We start from the raw sequence: 17,815 nt of genomic DNA, 5'->3' as shown, positions 1-17,815 counted from the left end.
TAAATCCTCTCCCTGCTAATCTGCATATTTTATAACTTTCCCCAAAGCCTGGCAGTTACTCCCTAAATCTCCTGGGAGAGCCGTGATTAAGACGTAGCAATCTATTAGCAGCCCAGCGAGCTGTTTGAGGTGGGCTTGTCAAAATAAGAGCTTTTAATTGCTGAGCTGAGCCAGAGCCCCCCGCCGTGGTGCGGTGGTGGTGGTGGTGGTGGTGGTGGTGCGTGCTGGCGTTCTGGGAAGTGGAAGGAGATGGAGATGTGTGGAGCCGTCCTGCTGCTCGCGTGGCTGCGCGGTGGGGTGGGCAGGAGAATGGGAAGTGAAGTGGCAGGAGCGGTGGGAGTCTGGTTAGACGGTGTAGTGAGGACTTCTGCCTTCGCCGTGGCCACCGAGGGCTCTGACGTACCGTGGAGGGGGTTGCTGGCATCTTTGTAGGAGATGCCTCAAATGAGTAACCCAAGGGGGGGAAGTGAGGGGTAGAAGCCCACCTAGGAGTTGGTGGTGATGGCTTGGTGGAAGAGCAGTGGGCTCGGTTAGCTGACACCGCACCAGGATGTGGCTCCTCTTTAGGTGCTCCAGAATTTCCATGGCTAACTGGTCTTGCAGGGTAAATACTTGTCTGTATCTTTCCGGGAATGTTTTAGCCAGAGCTTTGCAGCTTCCGTCCCAATGCTTGTGTTTGCCAAGCCCTCACCCCTCTGCTCCTTCCCCTGCACTCCACCCGGGCAGGGAAGCTCTGCCCGGCCTGGAGGGATGCTCACAGGCATGCCTGGCTCCAGCTCCTCCCTGGGGACAGGATGAGGGGCTTGGGGACAGCCTGTGGCGTGGATACATGGCTCTGCCTCTCGCTGCCCCAGGGCAGGGTGTCTAGACCTGTCGCTGCCACCCCCTGGCAGATATATCAGGGAGTCTTTTTTGGGTCTCTTTCTAGTTCAGATGATGCACTGTTTGCTACAGGCAGTGGTGCTGAGGCTGAGCCGGGGCTGAGGTGCTGGCATCCCCAAGCTGGGAGCATGTGCCTGCCCAGTCTGTGTTTGGGGTACAGTGGAGGGGTGCTGGTGGCTGCTGCTGCTGGATCTGCATCGTGCAGGGATGCTGGAAGCTTTATTCTGCTCATTGCTGCTGGAGGTTTGAGGACAGCTATAGTGGGAATGGTCTGCACACCTGACTGGGTTTAGGCATCATGTAGAAACACTTCTCTAATTTTAAAGATGCTGTGGATGTGGGTGGGGAGAAGGGGAAGGAGATGCTGCTGCTTTCTTCGGGCAAGCCCTGCTCCTGGTGCAGCAGGATCCATTCAGCTGCTGCTGTTCCAGGTACATGAACGGGGCTGGCTTTAATTTTTATAGATTATTTTTTGTAAAGCTGTCCCCAAGCAGCAACTAGTCCCAGGTGTTGCTGTCTTAGTGTGGTTGTGCTCAGAGGACCTTTTCTCCAGCTGGATTTGGCTTCCATGTTGATGGACTGCCTAGGATGGCCCCTTTGGACAGCCTGGCTGTTGAGCTGGACCCAGGGCATGCCAGGAGCATCCACCCGTGGCCAGCTGAGCCTGCCATGGGCAGCTGATGTGTTATAGGGATTTGGCATTTTTGGCACCTGCCCTGGTGGGGTTTCAAAGCAAACAAGCTCTGGGGTTGAGGATTAATAAGACTAAGTGGAGCATGAACAGTATCCGCTGGTGTTTTAGCAGCCCTGCTGCCTGCTAATACCCTTGAACCATAAGCAGTGACAAATATCTTCCCAGCTCATGCTTTACAATCCAAAGCCTTAACTCTAAGAGAACCTTAGCCTGGCCTAAGAAGGCCCATTTTTTCCTCCACTCCATCTCTTAGTGGGCATTTTAAATTGACTTCATAATTCAAAATTCAACCTTGCAAAACGCTTCCTGGGGTCTCCTCCCTTGGCTGTGAGCGTCTGTGGCAGGGACACTTCTTTATGTGCAAAGTGAATCTCAGACTGTTAAACTATTGCAAAGTTTCATTTCTTTTGAAAACAGACTTTCCTGATCCACCAAGGACCTTGTGTGTGCTGGGCAGCCCAGAGCTGGAAGCTGATGGAAATGGAGCCCATGGTGTTGACCCAGCCACCTGAGAGCCATCCCTAGGGCTGTAGGCACAAGTGGTTTTTATAATGGCATCGTAGGAAGTTGGAAATTAGGTATTTGAGTTGTGTTTAAGTAGAAGAGCATGTTACCTTTGGTATATTGAAGTGTATGTTTACTCTGTGGCGTTTAACAGGCACTCCATGGGATTGGGAGGATCTGTCTTTAATGTCACAGGTGCTGTGACCTCCCATGGGAAGCCTGCAAGGGCTGTGGGGATGGCAGGGGCTCTGCTAGAGCCCTGGGTTGCCAGTCACAAATATTGCTTGTGCAAGGGATGCTCACCTCCTACAGAGCCACACTGCTTCCCCTCTGTTTGAGCTTATTCTGCTGTAATTCCCATCATCCTTCCCCTGGCTGCTGCAGAGCAGAGGGACTTTTGTCAAGCCCCTGTGACACCAGGTTATCATTCACTTGTGACATCTCATTCTGCCTTAAAATAAGACCCCAGTGAGATGTGCTGGCGTCCCCAGCACATCTTTGGAGTTTGTGATGTGAAACAGCCTGCGTTGTTATTTCTAGTTTGAGCTGAGATTTATAAAGTAGCAGAAGTATAATTTCTTTTTAATATTTTTTTAAAGTTAAATCCTAGGTCGGTGTGCACCAGTGTGTTCCACCATACTGGGTGGAATTGAGAGTTTGACAGGAGAGCAAGTGTGCAGGAGGGTATGGTTTCCATCGTCCTGGGGGTCCTGGAAGTGAATTTCTGAGGTTCCAGCTGCTTTATTTCAGGTGAACCGCACGGTGTGTTCAGGAGCTGGAAGCTATCACTACACATATTTGACCTTTTTGGAGCTAGAAGCTAATTTTTTTCCCCTCTTTCTGATTGCCCTGACAGTGTGCTGGGGAAGAGAAGCGGGTTGGCACACGCACCGTGGTGGTTGGGCACCGGCCGGTGTTGGAAACGGACGCGTACGTGGCACAGAAGTTCTGCGACAACAGGATCGTCTCCTCCAAGGTGAGCTCGCTCAGGGTGCGTTGTGCACCTGTGTTTCCTCCTCACAGATTCACCCTCTTTTTATTTGGTGGCTGGATTTGAAACTGAGAAACTCTGAATCCCCCCAGGATGGGTGTAAAGGTCCCTTTGCAGGTGGAGCAGCCCGGTACGTACCTCATACCACAGGTCCAGCCTCATTTCTTCCAGTCAGTCCCAGTGGGATGTGTGTGAGTTCATTCCTCCCAGGCTAAATGAGGATTTTGTGGGGGTTTTTTTTGTGTTTTTTCCTTGTTTGGGGTATTTCTTGGTGGTTTTGTTTGTGTTTTGATGTTTTCTATCATTCCCCTTGGGAAGAAAGGGGAGGGTGATTGTAATACAGCACGAGCAACTCGGACTCGCAAAAGGGAGTGGGGATTATTTTATAAATGGACAGAGAAATAAGATTTCCCCTATTTCATTTAATTCTTTTTGCTCCATGGGATTTTTCTCTCTTGAGATAGGACAAAAATAACCATGCCATGTTTATCCCTTCGGATGAAAGGGGAAACATTCGTATGGTATTAATGCAGCTTTTGTTTATGGTGGAAAACTGTGATGACACCCATCTGCCTTCTGCTTCGCTTTTTTCCATGACATTCATGAAGCTATTTCAAAAGATATGAAACCAATTCGAGGAAAATATCAAACAAGTGGCATCTGATATTGTCAACACAGCTGGATACGTATTACGTTGCTCAGGATTTGTGATACTCAGTGTATAGTTAGGCTTCAGTTTCCCCCTACTTGAGCTCTAAGGGGGGGTTTTCCTCCCCTTTCTTTTTTATACAGCTTGGATCTTATTTGTTTTCATGTTTCTGTGCTGTCTGAGTTTATATTGAGAAGAAGTTTTGAGTCTAGCAACTCGTGTAGCATTCCCATTGATGTTTCCCTGGCATGCAAGAGGCATGGAGTCTTCTTACCTGACCAGTGTCATTTTGAATTAAGAGGACATTGGTCTTGAGACTTGGCTGTTTATTATTCTCTGCTTACTGCAGTCAGACTGAAAGATCAGATATTAGACCCATTGTTTTCCATGTTGTTCTTAAATCCCACACGTTTTCTAAAGAAAATGCTTCAGCAGCTGCCTTAAAATGATAACAAAGCACATCCTGATAACAAATTTGTGAGGGCAGCATGGCTTATTTTTAATAGAAGAGAACTCTAAAGGGATTTCTGGGAAAAAACCCAACCCAAACCTCTGCACTGCGCATTGCCTCTTCATTAAATCATGTCTCTGCAGACATCTATCTAGAAGTTGTTTGCTGAAATGGATCCTGTTGTTTTTATCTCTTACCCTTCACCACCTCCAATCTTGTGGTTTGGGTTACGTAGACCAAAGATAGTTCCTTACTTTAAAGCACAGGAACTAAAACTCTCATGTAGCTGTGAGACACTTCCAAATGTACAATGAACCAGCAGCGAGAGCTGGAGCTGGAAGCTGAAGTGGGAACTCAGTGCCATCTCAGCATCCTACTGCTTCACGCTCTGGGTTTTAAAGCTGAGACCCAGAGCACACGCTGGGGTTTCTCAGGCAGCTCACTGTGGTGCTCCTTACTGGGTTAAAGGGAAGAACTTTCCTATTCAGTGCAAATACTTCCTATTTTATAGCCAAAGTCCCTGGTAAGCCCCGTGCTTGGTCAGTTTGTGAACCCCCCTCTCTCCCTGCAGTACACCCTCTGGAACTTCCTCCCGAAGAACCTTTTTGAGCAGTTCAGAAGAATCGCCAACTTCTACTTCCTCATCATCTTCCTCGTGCAGGTAAGAGCCTTGATGCCAAAGGTTTTATTTATGTACTGGTGGTAAGAGCAGTTTGAAAAAGGATTGAGATTCAAAACTGACTCTAGTGCCTGTAAGTGGTGGGTTGGGGGGGGTTGTTAATTGGAAGGCTGTGTTATAATTCTGACACATGGCTTGAGGCATAATAACAATTAAAATATTTGGGCCTGTCTGAGATGATGTTTGAACAACTGATGGAGCAATTATAAAAATAGCTTCACTCTTTTAACTGTTAACATCCTTCAACTGGTGAAAATACATTTGACACGATGGAATTAGGATCTAGTTTTTGGTCATCTTTGTTACTTCTGCATAACCATGTATTTTTCTGAAGTTATATTTGCATATCTTCGTTATGGTGAACTTCAAGGTGAGCAGGAGAGGTGGGCTGTCAAAATATGTTGGAGCAAAGGGAGATGAGGAGAATCACCGCAGCACGTTTACTCAGCCTTTGAAATCCTCTACTGAGACCTGGGGCTCAGCACACGTCCTGCTCTAGGGCTGAAAACGGGCATCAAAAACTCTGTCCTGGCACATGAAGTCACACCACTGCAACTATCCTGCTCTTAGCTGGCTGCTCCGGGGTCTGGGTGGTTCAGGTCTGGGGTATCCCTGAGCTGTGTGTTTAAGATGAGCATCTAAAGTGTTTTATGCTTGCAGTGAGGAGCTGCAGCTTGTAGTCATTTCAGTGGCTGCCACAGAACCGGGGGATCCCAAGATGCAGCGGCTGTGGATGGCTCCTCTTGGCAGTGTTACGTGAGAGGCGGATTTACCCTGGCATCAGCTGGCTCTTCCCCACCCCTTGATTTCCCTGGCAGGGCTCCATTTTGTCAGAGCGAATTTGTAATTTGCCTTGAACTGAAGCGACGCCCTGGAGCTGGGATGTCCTTTTTGTGGAGCTGGCTGTTCAGTGACATGGCATTATTACATTCTATCTGTTGACCCTCTGGCCGTGAAGAACACAGGATATTCTTGATTTATCCTTACAAAACCGGTTGCAGTTTAGCTGCTTACCTGTCTTAGGTGCAGGTGAGAGAAGAGCCTGGCTCTTCCTTCCTCAGTTGTATCCTGTCAGTGTCTCTAAAATCAGGAAGCAACCCTCGTGCTCTATTAGAGGGGGGAAAAAAAACCATACCCAGCCAAACAAAACCCAACCTGACAGCACTAATACACTTGCTGCCCTGTAGACTAACCGGCTGCCCCTGGGCACTCATCGTTCTGGAGATGTCACTTGCCTTAAAAAAAAAAAGAAGGTGCTCAAGGACACTCCATTCATTTAATATAGCAAGGCTTACACCTTGATTAATGGCACCTATAACTTCAGTGTTGGTGCTTATCTTTAAATTACTTGAATGGAATCGCCCTACACGCTGCATCAGGTGTGGAGCATCACAGGGCTTGGGGAATGGCGTGGTGCATCCGCTGTACCTGCTGCTCAAACCCTTCATCAAAATGTCTGCTGCTCTGAGGCTCCAAATTCTGCTCTTGTTTTAGAGAGAGGAAGAGAAACTGCGTGTGTTAAACGTAAACCACCTATTAGTGCTCTGACAGGGACACAAATAGCTGTTTCTTTGGTTCACCTAATGTAGCACTGAAAGGAAATGGAGTAAGAGTTCCACCCCTCCTGCCATAGGCAGGGACACTTCTCACTAGACCAGGATGCTTGAGGCCCCATCCAAGCTGGCCCTGAACACCTCCAAGGAGGGGACATCCACCACTTCCCTGGGCAACCTGTGCCAGGGCTTCACCACTCTCATAGCGAAGAATTTCTTCCTGATATCTAATCTAAATCTACCCCATCGTCCCATCTCTACATGCCCTAAAAAGTCCCTCCCCAGCTTTCCTGTAGCCCCTTCAGGTACTGGAAGGCTGCTATAAGATCTCCCTGGAGCCTTCTCTTCTCCAGGCTCAACAATAACAACTCTGTCAGCCTGTCTTTGTAGGTCCCTTCCAACATAAACCATCCTATGATTCTAGAAGTGGCTTACCTGGAGTAAGTGCAGTCCAAGTATCTTTGTAGACAGACCAAGCTGATGGCAGTAAGCTAATTTAGGATCTGCCAAGAATGAAAAATGCCTGTTTTGACTGATGGAGATGACTTCTGGACTGTGGTCTTCAGTCTCCTGAACAGTGAGCTAGGAAGAAACTGTTAAGTAACAGGAGGGTTTTTTTTTTCACTTTTAAGTGGATCCAAATTAAGCTGTTGAAGTCCTAAACCAGCCTAAAAATAGCTTCAAAGGACTCAACCTTTGTTCTGGTACATCGTGTGTATGTCCCTCAGATTTCCACCAGCTGGGAAGGGGAAGAGCAGGATCCAGCCATGGGATACACAGGGCTGCATGGGATGCAACCTTCAAATACCCAGGGTTTGTGTGGAGAGAAATTGTATCATTTGTTTAAACAAATACAATTGAGACTTGTCTAGTGCAAAGAGCTCTTCCTGCTGGGCATCAGGAGGTCCTCTCCCTTGCCCTTCTCAGCTAAAAGCCAATGTTCCTCCTGTATTTTCAGGGTCTGTCCAATTTTTGCAAGACAACTTTTGTCTCACTGGCTTAAGCTTCTATTGCTGCTGCTCCAGTGAGTGCCCATCACACGCTGTGTGAGATGTGTCCACGTGACACAGGGCACCATCCTCATTCAAGGTTGTCCCTCCAAAATCTGGTTTCTACTAGACTTTCTGTTAGTAAACATTTTATACCCATTGGAGTGAGCCAAATTTGTGTTCCTGGAAATATTTGTTGTGTTTGCCTTGGTTTACCATCAAGCTTTATGACTTGTACACCACTTACCTGTCTGCTTCGTGGGGTGTATCTTTTCCACCTCAGTATCTTCTGGCTCTTCTCTTGTTGGGCCCAATAGTGCAGGGTAAAACTGTAGTGTATGGTGTTTCACAGAGCTAAAATTGTCCATGTAGCTTCCTCCCAGCTGGTAAGAGCAGTCCTGTCCTTAACACAGCATTTCACAGGCAGCCTGAAACAATCAATATACAGATGCTGCTGTTTGCGAGCGTGCCAGGGAAGCGCAAACAAGTGGAGGGAGACAAAGTCCCTTTGTGGGGACACAAAGCCTTTCTGCTGAGCTTCCCTGGCCCTTTTATTGCAGCCCTCACCATCTGCCTCTCGTGCTCCTGTGCTCTCAGGGACAGCAGGAAAAACGGCCAACCTAGCGTGCCTTGGTTTGGGAGGTGGGGCAAGGGTGCAGCTCGTCCTCCGCTTGTGTTATTCCCTCCAGGTTATGAACCTGTTTTGCTGTTCTCACCCTCAGGCTGAGGCACAATACAGTCAAAAGAAACCGGTTTCCCAACAGTCCAAAAGTTTAATTAACGATGGAGGGGCTTGGTGTTTGCTGCAGTGATGGCTTGAGCATCACACTGAGCTCAGGAAGGATCCAGCGCTCTGCCCCAAGGCTCTTGTGCAGTTGCTGTGCTTAAACCGTGGTCTGAACTCCACGTTTGAAAGCCTAAAGGCAAAGTGTGGATTTCTGTTTAATTTAAATATTCCTGTTTTATCCTGTGATATATTTCATGGGTAATTTGGACTGGTGTGTGTTGCTCTAACCGCTGAGTGTCAGTGGTTTGAGATGACTGGTACCGTCGTCTCTCTCAAAACCAGCCATGTTTTAGGGTTCAGATGTGCCCAGTCTGTACTGCCAAAGAGAAGAAACAGCTTCCCTGTGGCTGAGTGAGAAATGGGAGTCGTTTTTACACCAAGCATTGCTGCTGTCTCCACCCCATCCTCCTTCCCCACCTTGGTTCTTTCAAACACACCCTGTGGTAGGTGCAGGCTGATTGGCAGCTACTCTTGGAGTAGTTGCATCTATGTAGCCCATCCCCAGCATCTCACTCATCCAGACTTTTGTTTCCCACTAGAGGAAGCTCAAGTTTACCTTTTAAACTACTTCTGATAGGGATTTTCCCACCTGAGGGCATCCTGTGGTCTTCAGGAGGTGTTGTAGTCTCCCTGAGATGGAGGAGAGTACTCTCAGGGGTGCCTGTGTTGGTCATTCTCTTGTGCCCCTTCCTCCTCTGATGGGTTCTGACTTACCCCAGTGAGACGAGCACGCTGTTTTCCTCCATTAGCAGGGTTTCTGTTTCTTCTGCTGCCTGACAACCAGTTGTCAGCAATACATTGTTTTTTCTCTCTCTGCAGGTGATAGTGGACACCCCAACCAGCCCAGTGACCAGCGGCCTCCCTCTCTTCTTTGTCATCACCGTCACAGCTATCAAACAGGTACATACAGGTGTCGGTGTGGGGAGAGGAAGATGCTCTTTGGGACCTGTGGTACAGAAAACGATGAGCCTGTGTTTGAATGCAGTCAGAAGCCACTGCTTCTGGTGAACGCTTCTCAGAAGGTCAGACATGCACACTGCTGCTTCTTGAGGAGCCCCGTGCTGAGTGTGGCTATTGATCTCCCTCATGTTTTGGTGATGTAAACCATCTCTGTGTGTAAGCAAGCCATGAGGGTCAGGAAAGGTTACTGCTCTAGTTCTGGCTTTACTCGAATCTTTCTTCCCTATTTAGAAACGCTCTCCGAGCCTTTGCAGAGATGGGCTCCAAATATAGCCCACACATTGCTCCTGGCTGGTGAAAGGAAGGGACAGGTTCTGTTCAACCCCTCAGCTAGTCCCCAGAACACATAGTCTTCATCTTCTTGTGGCACTAAAAGCCCTCTTCCCTCCCATCGTACACACATGTGCCATTAAAAATTTCCTCTACAGAAGAACTGAATAATGAAAGAAGTTTCCTCTGGAGAGGCTGGGAAGGGAGAGCTGGAGTAAAACCCAGCAGCTTCAAATCGGGATGTTTTATCCTTTCAGTGAGGACTGAAGAGGAAGAGTCTCGTCCTGCGTTACCATAGGGAAGAGTTGCAGGGTGCTAAGTGTATTATTCATATTATCAGCCTGTTCTTGCCAACGCTGAGAATAATAGAAACGTGTTACAGTAATTGAGCTGCTTGTTGCATGCGCTGCATATAGATTATTTTTGTGTGTTATTTTAATCTGTTCTGAATCTGTCAAATATGCATATGAAGCTTTTAAAATAAATTGATTCAGTCTGAGCTACCCTGGTTGATGTTTTGTCAGGCATGAAGGAGGTCTGAGGAAGGACTCTCTCTCCATCCCTACTCATCCTCTTTCGTTAGCTCACTTGCTTTCTTATGAGCTTGTGTTGCCTTATTTGTATGCCTAGGGATACGAGGACTGGCTGAGGCACAGAGCTGACAACGAAGTGAACAAAAGCAACGTCTTCATTGTGGAAAAGGCAAAGCAAGTGCAGAAGGAGAGTGAGAAAATCAAGGTAACTGGTAACAGAGAACCCAGGCGTGGTTATCCATGGAGCCGATGGGGACACGAGGGAGTGTGATGAGGAGGTGAGGGGCTGGGGAGGAGGGATGTGCTGTGGTTAGAGCTGCCCTGGTGTGCTGACTTTCAGAGGAGATGCTCAAAGAACCGTGCCTGGTTACGGAGCGAAGCTGCCTTTGATTGCTTTTGAAAAGCTGTCTCACAAAAGCTGTATCGGGGCTGACAAGTGACAGATCTGTCAGCGTTTTGCGCTTCTCTGGGACAGGCAGTCCTCTTCTATTTCCAACTCTCCCAAGGACACCAGGAAAGTACACTAGCTTTGACGTTAATTTATCACACCGCACTTCAGACAAGTACAGAGTCCTTTGCTTTGTCAAGATTTAGTGGAGAAATAAATACTGTGCCACACGGGCACGCTGAGCTGGTGCTGGTTCGGGTTAACCCATCAAGCGTGGAGTGATGTTCAGGGACCTGGGCACCTCTTCAACCCTATTTTCCCTTTTAGCCAAAGTGGTTTCTCTCAGGCTTTGAGAGAAGCTAAATTCATCCCCATCTAATAACAGCTGAGACGGCTTTTCATGCAAGTGTTTCCTTTCCTCCAGGTTGGAGACATCGTAGAGGTGAAAGCTGATGAGACCTTCCCCTGTGACTTGATATTTTTGGCCTCGAGCAGCACTGACGGGACCTGTTACGTCACTACAGCCAGTCTCGATGGCGAGTCCAATTTCAAGGTGATGGGGATGGATGGGGTGGTGTTTGGGAGCTGGTGCTCTGGGGTACTCAGGTGCCTGGAGCTGCCACTGAAGCCAGCACTTGTGCAGGCGTGTGTATGACTTACTGGAGGGTGCTCCTGTGGAGCCCATCCCCGTGGCCACATGGCTGGGATTACAGCTCCTCCCTTTCTCTGCTCCCAGTGCATCAGCACCAGAGTGCCCCGGGGATTGTTTGCTTTGCTTTTTATCTCCACCAGCTGTTTCTGCTGGCGCTGCCACAAACTGAATCGATCTTCATCAATGCTTCCTTGCTGCCTTATCGCCCGTCATGGGAAGCGTGTTAGTGCTCCCCTGCTCGGCCATGAGGTCTGGCATGGCCACACAGCACTGCCTGTAGCTGCTCCAGCTCCCTGCCCACTCCTCTCTTGGTTAGCTGAGCTTTTCCATTGAGGTCTGGGACTTTTTTGAGGCAGTTTGTCTAGGTTTGCTTGGGGAATATTTCACCAGCTTGAGAAAAACATCTCCCCTGGTTTTCTTTTTCTCCTCTCCCTTAATCAAGCAGTGAAATTAATATTAGTCTTGCTCAAGATTAATCACAAAATTGTAGGAGATGGAAGGGACCTCCAGAGATCATTGGGTCCAACCCCCCTGCCAAAGCAGGTTCCCTAGGACAAGTTGCACAGGTCGGTGTCCAGATGGGTCTTGAATATCTCCAGAGAAGAAGACTCCACACCCCCTGGGCAGCCTGTCCCAGGGCTCTGTCACCATCACTGTGAAGAAGTTCTTCCCCAAATTGGTACAGAACTTCCTGTGCTCCAACTTGAGGCCATTGACCCTTGTCCTGTCCCCACAGACCATTGAAAAGAGGATGGTTATTTCCCCTTCTGTCCCACACTTCAGATGTTTATAAACATTGATCAGATCCCCTCTCAGTCTTCTTTTCTCCAGGCTGAACAGCCGCAGCTCACTCAGCCTTTCCTCATAGGGGAGATGCTCCAGTCCTTTATTCATCTTCATATCCTTCTGCTGGACTCTCTCCAGGAGATCCCTGGCTTTTTTGTACCAGGGAGCCCAGAACTGGACACAATACTCCAGGTGGGGCTTGACCAGGACAGAGCAGAGCAGGAGGATCACCTCCTTTGACCTGCTGGCCACGTTCCTTTTGAAGCACCCCAGGATCCCATTGGCCCTCTTAGCCACCTGGGCACACTGCTGGCTCATGGCCAACCTGTCATCTACCACGACCCTCAGGTCCTCCTCCTCTTCAGTTCATTTTCTTTCTTTAATCCACTCTTCTCTAAACCAAAGAAAGAAAAAAACAGAAATAATTTACACCAGGAGACACCAAGATGTGGTTGTGCTTGTGTTTAATAAATATTTATGCGGATACCAGCAACTGCAGTAGTAGAAGTGGAAGATGCTTTAAAATGATGTGATTTATTCTGGCATGCTCTGAAGTCACTGGGAATACCGTTGTTGATCTGATACATATTGTGTGGGGTCTGTGGTTTGTCTCTTCATGGGCAGCTCTTGGTACCTTGTGCAGGGAGCTGGTGCGCTGTACTGGTTCCACTAGCGGAGTGGGGCTCCCTTGGTCTGTGGGTTCCTGTCAGTGACTGGGAGCTGTCTCCTGTTTCTTGATAAGATGAAGATGAGTTGGAAGTGGAAGGGGGAATAGAAAAGCAAGTGCTGTTTGGGGAAATGGCTTGAATGTTGGGAACCTGGGTTTGGTGCAAAAGGAGGGTACTCGCCCAAACTTGTCTGCACTCACAGCTGCTGCCTACCTGGAGGGGGGGGGTCTGGTATTTGGGGCATGTCAGGTCAAGGTATGGGAAAGGTGCCTGGTTAAGGGAAACCAGAGCAGAGTGATAAAAAGGGTTTTTTTGGGGTGCTTTGAAGCATGAGTCTTTGGTTTTCTGAGCACACGAAGGGACTGAGGATGCCAGAGATGGTGGAATTGAGCAGGATGTGGCTTTGAAGTATCACTCAGTGACTGCAGTGTCCGTGGTGGCAGCAGATGCGAAATCCTGCATGGGGGCTGGGTTTAATGCTGGTCACTGCAGGAACAGTTTTGAGTTGTTTCACAAATGCTGTGACTTATACCAGGGAGTGTGTGTGTGTGTGCATCTGCTTTCAATATGAGAAGCCAGGCAGGTTACCCAAGCAGCACCATTGGGTGTTTATAATGTCATGACTACGGTGTAACGTAACGGTCCCTCCTGGGATGCACAAGGAGGGGAGCACAAACATGAGGAGTGGAGGAAGCTTTTTAATGAATTTGTTTATGAAGATGGATAGAGGCAGCCTGCCGTGCAGCCCGCCGTGACTTGGAGCTCTGAGTAGCTCCTATAAATAGAGCCTGGGAGGCAGCGAGCGGATCCTTCGTGGGCTTTCCAGTTAATTGTGAGAGATGAACCTTCACAGCAGCAGCTGCTAAAAATAGGTTGGAGTCTGGCAGTGCTCTGCCTGATCCCTGGGCGCTGGAATCTAATTACCTTCAGGAATGGGCAGGCAGGTGGTCCCCAGGAGAGCCTTTGCCCCAGGGGGGCACCTGCATGCTCACCCCCCAACCCCAGCTGGGGTGGCAGCAAGTCCCTGGGGCAAAATTGAAGATGCTCTGCTTTCAGTGTGTGCCTTTCTGAGCAGACACTACAGCAGGAGGGAGCTGCTGAATTTCTCTTAAGCTTATTGACTCGAGTCTTTCCTTGATGCTTCAGCTGTTTTGTGGGAGTGGGGTGAGGGCTAGGGGGAGCTTCCAGAGCCACCAAGCCTTTGCATGGTGATATTTTAAGTAAAACACTGGCTGTGTTGCTGGGGGATCTTGTGGTGACGCTGCTTCTGCTCCTCTGCCCAGACTCACTACGCAGTGCGGGATACCTCCGTGCTCTGTACAGATGAAGCCATTGACACCCTCACTGCCACCATCGAGTGTGAACAGCCACAGCCTGACCTCTACAAGTGAGTCTGCTCCTCCCATGCATCCTTTTCCTCCTGCACATCCTGCCCTGGTGCTGCCTGGTGTCATCTCCCTGCAGGCACCTCAGCACTGTTGCTTAGGGGATCGAATAAGTTACAGTTCTGTGGAGCAAGGAGTGTTTTATTTTCATCAGAGACCAAAAGGTTTCTCAAGGCAGTGATAAGCTGCAGGGCTTCTTCCATATGAGGCTGGCAAAGTTGACACCACACTTTTTTAGGGTTTGGTTTCTGCAGTAAAATCTCCCTGGTGCAACGCTTGTCATGACAGGTGGAACGGTCCATGTGCCTGTGCTTGGGCCACTCGACCCCCAAGTAAATACATTGGGCTGAATGACTACCAGGAGTAAGTGGACTTTGTGATTAAATGGCCTTGAAGGCAGTTTGTTCTCTGTGATGGGGATGCAGTGGGGTGTGTAGCACAGTCGGGTGCTGCTGCTGGGGAGCACCCCCAGCCATGGGGGGTGCACGGCTTCTCCCAGTCCCCAGTGCAACCCCTGCTCCGCAGTGTTGAACCCCCAGATAGACTCATTTAAGTGTTTTGCTTCTATCTCCTGCAAAGGGCTCTCTTTAGTGTCTGTAGAAGCTGTGTATAACACTGATGTGTCTGCAAAACCAGTTTCTCATGCTTTTATTGCAGATTTGTTGGAAGAATCCTCATCTACAGAAGCAACCAAGAGCCTGTAGCCAGGTTGGTCTTGCAGATATCTCACTAGCCCTCCTCAGGGAGGTTGAGAATCTACATCAGACTTCAGGGGTTTGAACTCGTGCTGCTGTCCTTAGGGAGTGGTTGCTTTTCCTTTAACTGTCCCAAATATTTCATTCTGTAACCAACCTCTCCACTTAAGCTCTTCTGCCATCCTGCAGTTTCTTTGAGCCCCTCCTGGGGAAGCAGTGCAGGACCTTCCTTGCTGGTGAGGAGCACATTTATTGGACAGTGGCAAAATAGAGTTTTTTAAACTAAATAAGTAAATAACATCCAGGCAGCACTGTCACCAGAGCAGTGCCAGCTGTGTTTCATGCTGTGGTGGATCTGCCCTCACCTTAGAAGCAACAGAGGGTCATGGCTGGGATTTTCAAAGAGAAATAAAACCACAAATGGGAGCAAAATAAGCCATTGGTTTTGATGGACTGTGCTGGAAGAGAGAGGTTCTCCATGCTTTTAAAATCAGGATTCCATATAAGTACTAGAATGTGTTAGATTGGAATGTTTTGCACTTATTCCTCAAAAGCTTTCCTGTGAAATTTGGAACTTTGAGCACCAAAAATAGCGTGCAAAAGGTGAAACAAATACAAGGATGTAAAGAGGAAAACAAAGCTTAATGCCCAGTTTCACATACAACTCAAGTAATAGGATCGAAAGAACATCTGTTTAGGTTTAGAATCTATCTCTGCATCTAAAGTATAAAGGAGCTTGAATGTTCTTTGAGTGATGGTAATGTTACAACCTCTTTTACATTTAGGTCTTTGGGTCCTGAAAACCTGTTGCTGAAAGGTGCTACCCTCAAAAATACCAAGAAGATTTATGGTGAACAGTTTTTTTTGTTATTTATTTAAATAGTTCTGATAAATAATGTGGATGGTGGTCACTAAATCTGGAGAGGGAGAATACTTCTCTGCTGCCTATCTACCAGCATCCTTTGGTATGCAAAGTTGACAGGGTGAAGTTAGGAGGTAACTGGTTATGTCTGTGGTGCTGATAGACCTCAGCAAGGTTTTCTTTTAGCTTGAGATATGAAAATCAGGGAGTTGTTCCCAAATCTGTGCTGAAAACGTGTGCTGGGATCACACTCCCAGGCACTAGTGATTGAAGGTGACGGCTCTTAGGGAAGACTGATGTTTTCTCTGACTGTATGTGATCCATAGGCTCTTTCCCAGTGCTCCAGGAGATGTGTAATTACATTATTTAGCAGACTCAGAGGTTTGTGTAGCCGAACAGTCCTTGGGTAATGCCTCTTTCTTCAGCTGGGATTGGAGTTTCACGTAAACACCGATGCCCCTTAGGGCTGAGTGCAACCTGGGTCCCTCCTGGGCTGCAGTCCCTGATGGGCGCTGCTTTAATGCTCTGTAGGAGTTGCGGTCTATACTGGGATGGAAACGAAAATGGCTTTGAACTACCAAGGGAAATCTCAGAAACGATCTGCTGTAGAAAAGTGAGTATTTCTAGTTGGCAAAAAGAGAATAATCAGTAAAAGCTGTTTGGTTTTTGTTTTTATGGATGGTTTGTACAGAAATAATCCCCTAATCTGCTGCTTTTTGTTTCAGATGCCCTTGCATCGTAGAGAAAATTTGTGTATTTGATTATTAAGCCTATCTTTGAAGAAGCTGCATTTAGTAACCTTTTAATTTAAAGAGAGAATTGTGAAATGTTAAAATATGTGAACTGACCCGGAATATCAGCACTGTTGGAAGCATTTCTGTAATTCCCTTGTGTATTAGGAAGAAATCCTTCCCTGGGAGGGTGGAAAGGTCTTGGCACAGGATGCCCAGAGAAGCTGTTGCTGCCCCTGGATCACTGGCAGGGTTCAAGGCCAGGTTGAATGGGGCTTTGGGCACCCTGGGCTAGCGGAGGGTGTCCCTGCCATGGCTGGATGGGCTTTGAGGTCCCTTCCAACCCAAACCAGTATGGGATTCTGTGAAAAGTAAGGAAGTCTGGTTCCTGCTTGTTTGCATGATTTTCTATATAAAAATAGCTGTAAGAATTTAAAAAAGAAACCTATTTTTTCAGATCTATCAACGCTTTCTTGATAGTGTATTTGTGCATCCTATTGAGCAAGGCTACCGTGTGCACGACTCTGAAGTACGTTTGGCAGAGCAATCCATTTAATGATGAGCCTTGGTACAATGAAAAGACTAAAAAAGAGAGAGAAACCTTCAAGGTAAGTGGATTTGTATTTCAGAACCTCCTCCAGCTTTATTCTGGCGGTTTTATTTCATCTGATGGTGTCTGCTGCCAGCCCTGCAAGTCTCGTTTGCTGGCTGGAAGTGCTGTCATTTCCTTCAGCCCCTCCTGCTGTTGGCAGTTCTTTCCTGCCTCTCTTGGGCTTGTGTGTCGTGATGCTTGCATGGAGTGGGGCAAAGCTGTAATAGATACTATATATTACATAAATGCAGTGGCAGATTTAACCTGAGTCCTTACATGAATTTCAGCTTTGAATAGGTAAACTGAGGCCACGTCAACCAGCTTCTTAAACTTGCTGAAACTCAGGCAGTTAAGCCCAAAAGAGTTGAGTGTGTAGAAATCAGTTATTTGATGGATTGAGAATGCCTTAGAGGGATGTCCCTGCATCAGCTGTACCCTGCTCTCAGGCCACATGCTCCTTGTTTCTAGTTACTTGAGATCAGAGTGAGCCTGTAGCACTGTATCCTTGAAAGGAACACCCTGAATAAAACATCATCTTGGTCACTGTGAAGCAGTGAGAGATGCTCCTGTATTACAGCCTTGTAGAGCTGCAGAAGGTAGTCAGATTTTCTGCATCAAAGGAAAATGGTGTTTGGCTCCAAATCTTGGCTGTATTCATTCTCAGGTGTGTTTTAGTTGTTTTCTGGTTTGCCTTAGAAGAAAAGCTGTCTAAAACCCAAGAGGTGTTGCTCTAAACTGCCCCTGAGTTATGCCTGAGGGGCACAGACTGCATCTTCTCCTCTTTCCATCGCAGGTCTTGCGGATGTTCACAGACTTCTTGTCGTTCATGGTCCTCTTCAATTTTATCATCCCGGTCTCCATGTATGTTACAGTGGAGATGCAGAAGTTCTTGGGCTCCTTCTTCATCTCCTGGGACAAGGAGCTGTATGACGAAGAAATAAAAGAGGGAGCGTTGGTGAACACCTCAGACCTGAACGAAGAGCTCGGGCAGGTCAGAACATGCTCCCTTTGCATCTGCTGGGATGGAAACGTGGACAAAACTGTCCTCCCTGATAGGAACCCTCGTTGTGTCCGTCCCTCGCGGTCTCCTCGGGGCACTTTCCATTTCATGTGA

General features: G+C 47.9%; 1 protein-coding gene across 1 annotated transcript in view; it reads left to right on the top strand.

Annotated features, from left to right (window-relative positions):
- Nucleotides 1-249: 249 nt before the first annotated feature.
- Nucleotides 250-17,815, top strand: part of ATP11C (ATPase phospholipid transporting 11C (ATP11C blood group)) — a gene marked incomplete at its 5' end in the record, with an annotated part of 30,334 nt that continues 12,768 nt past the window's right edge. Inside the window, 12 exons of the mRNA XM_084269352.1 lie at nucleotides 250-399; nucleotides 2,937-3,056; nucleotides 4,743-4,832; nucleotides 8,999-9,079; nucleotides 10,040-10,147; nucleotides 10,755-10,883; nucleotides 13,720-13,823; nucleotides 14,479-14,529; nucleotides 15,302-15,366; nucleotides 15,910-15,991; nucleotides 16,567-16,717; nucleotides 17,495-17,692. Of these exons, the coding sequence (XP_084125478.1) occupies nucleotides 250-399; nucleotides 2,937-3,056; nucleotides 4,743-4,832; nucleotides 8,999-9,079; nucleotides 10,040-10,147; nucleotides 10,755-10,883; nucleotides 13,720-13,823; nucleotides 14,479-14,529; nucleotides 15,302-15,366; nucleotides 15,910-15,991; nucleotides 16,567-16,717; nucleotides 17,495-17,692 (1,329 nt within the window). The remainder of the gene's footprint in view (nucleotides 400-2,936; nucleotides 3,057-4,742; nucleotides 4,833-8,998; nucleotides 9,080-10,039; nucleotides 10,148-10,754; nucleotides 10,884-13,719; nucleotides 13,824-14,478; nucleotides 14,530-15,301; nucleotides 15,367-15,909; nucleotides 15,992-16,566; nucleotides 16,718-17,494; nucleotides 17,693-17,815) is intronic.

Source organism: Gallinula chloropus (genome assembly GCF_964237585.1).
Source record: "Gallinula chloropus genome assembly, chromosome: 11".
NCBI lineage: Eukaryota > Metazoa > Chordata > Aves > Gruiformes > Rallidae > Gallinula > Gallinula chloropus.
Note: the sequence above shows the minus strand (reverse complement) of the source record. Positions and strands in the feature narration are given on the sequence as shown.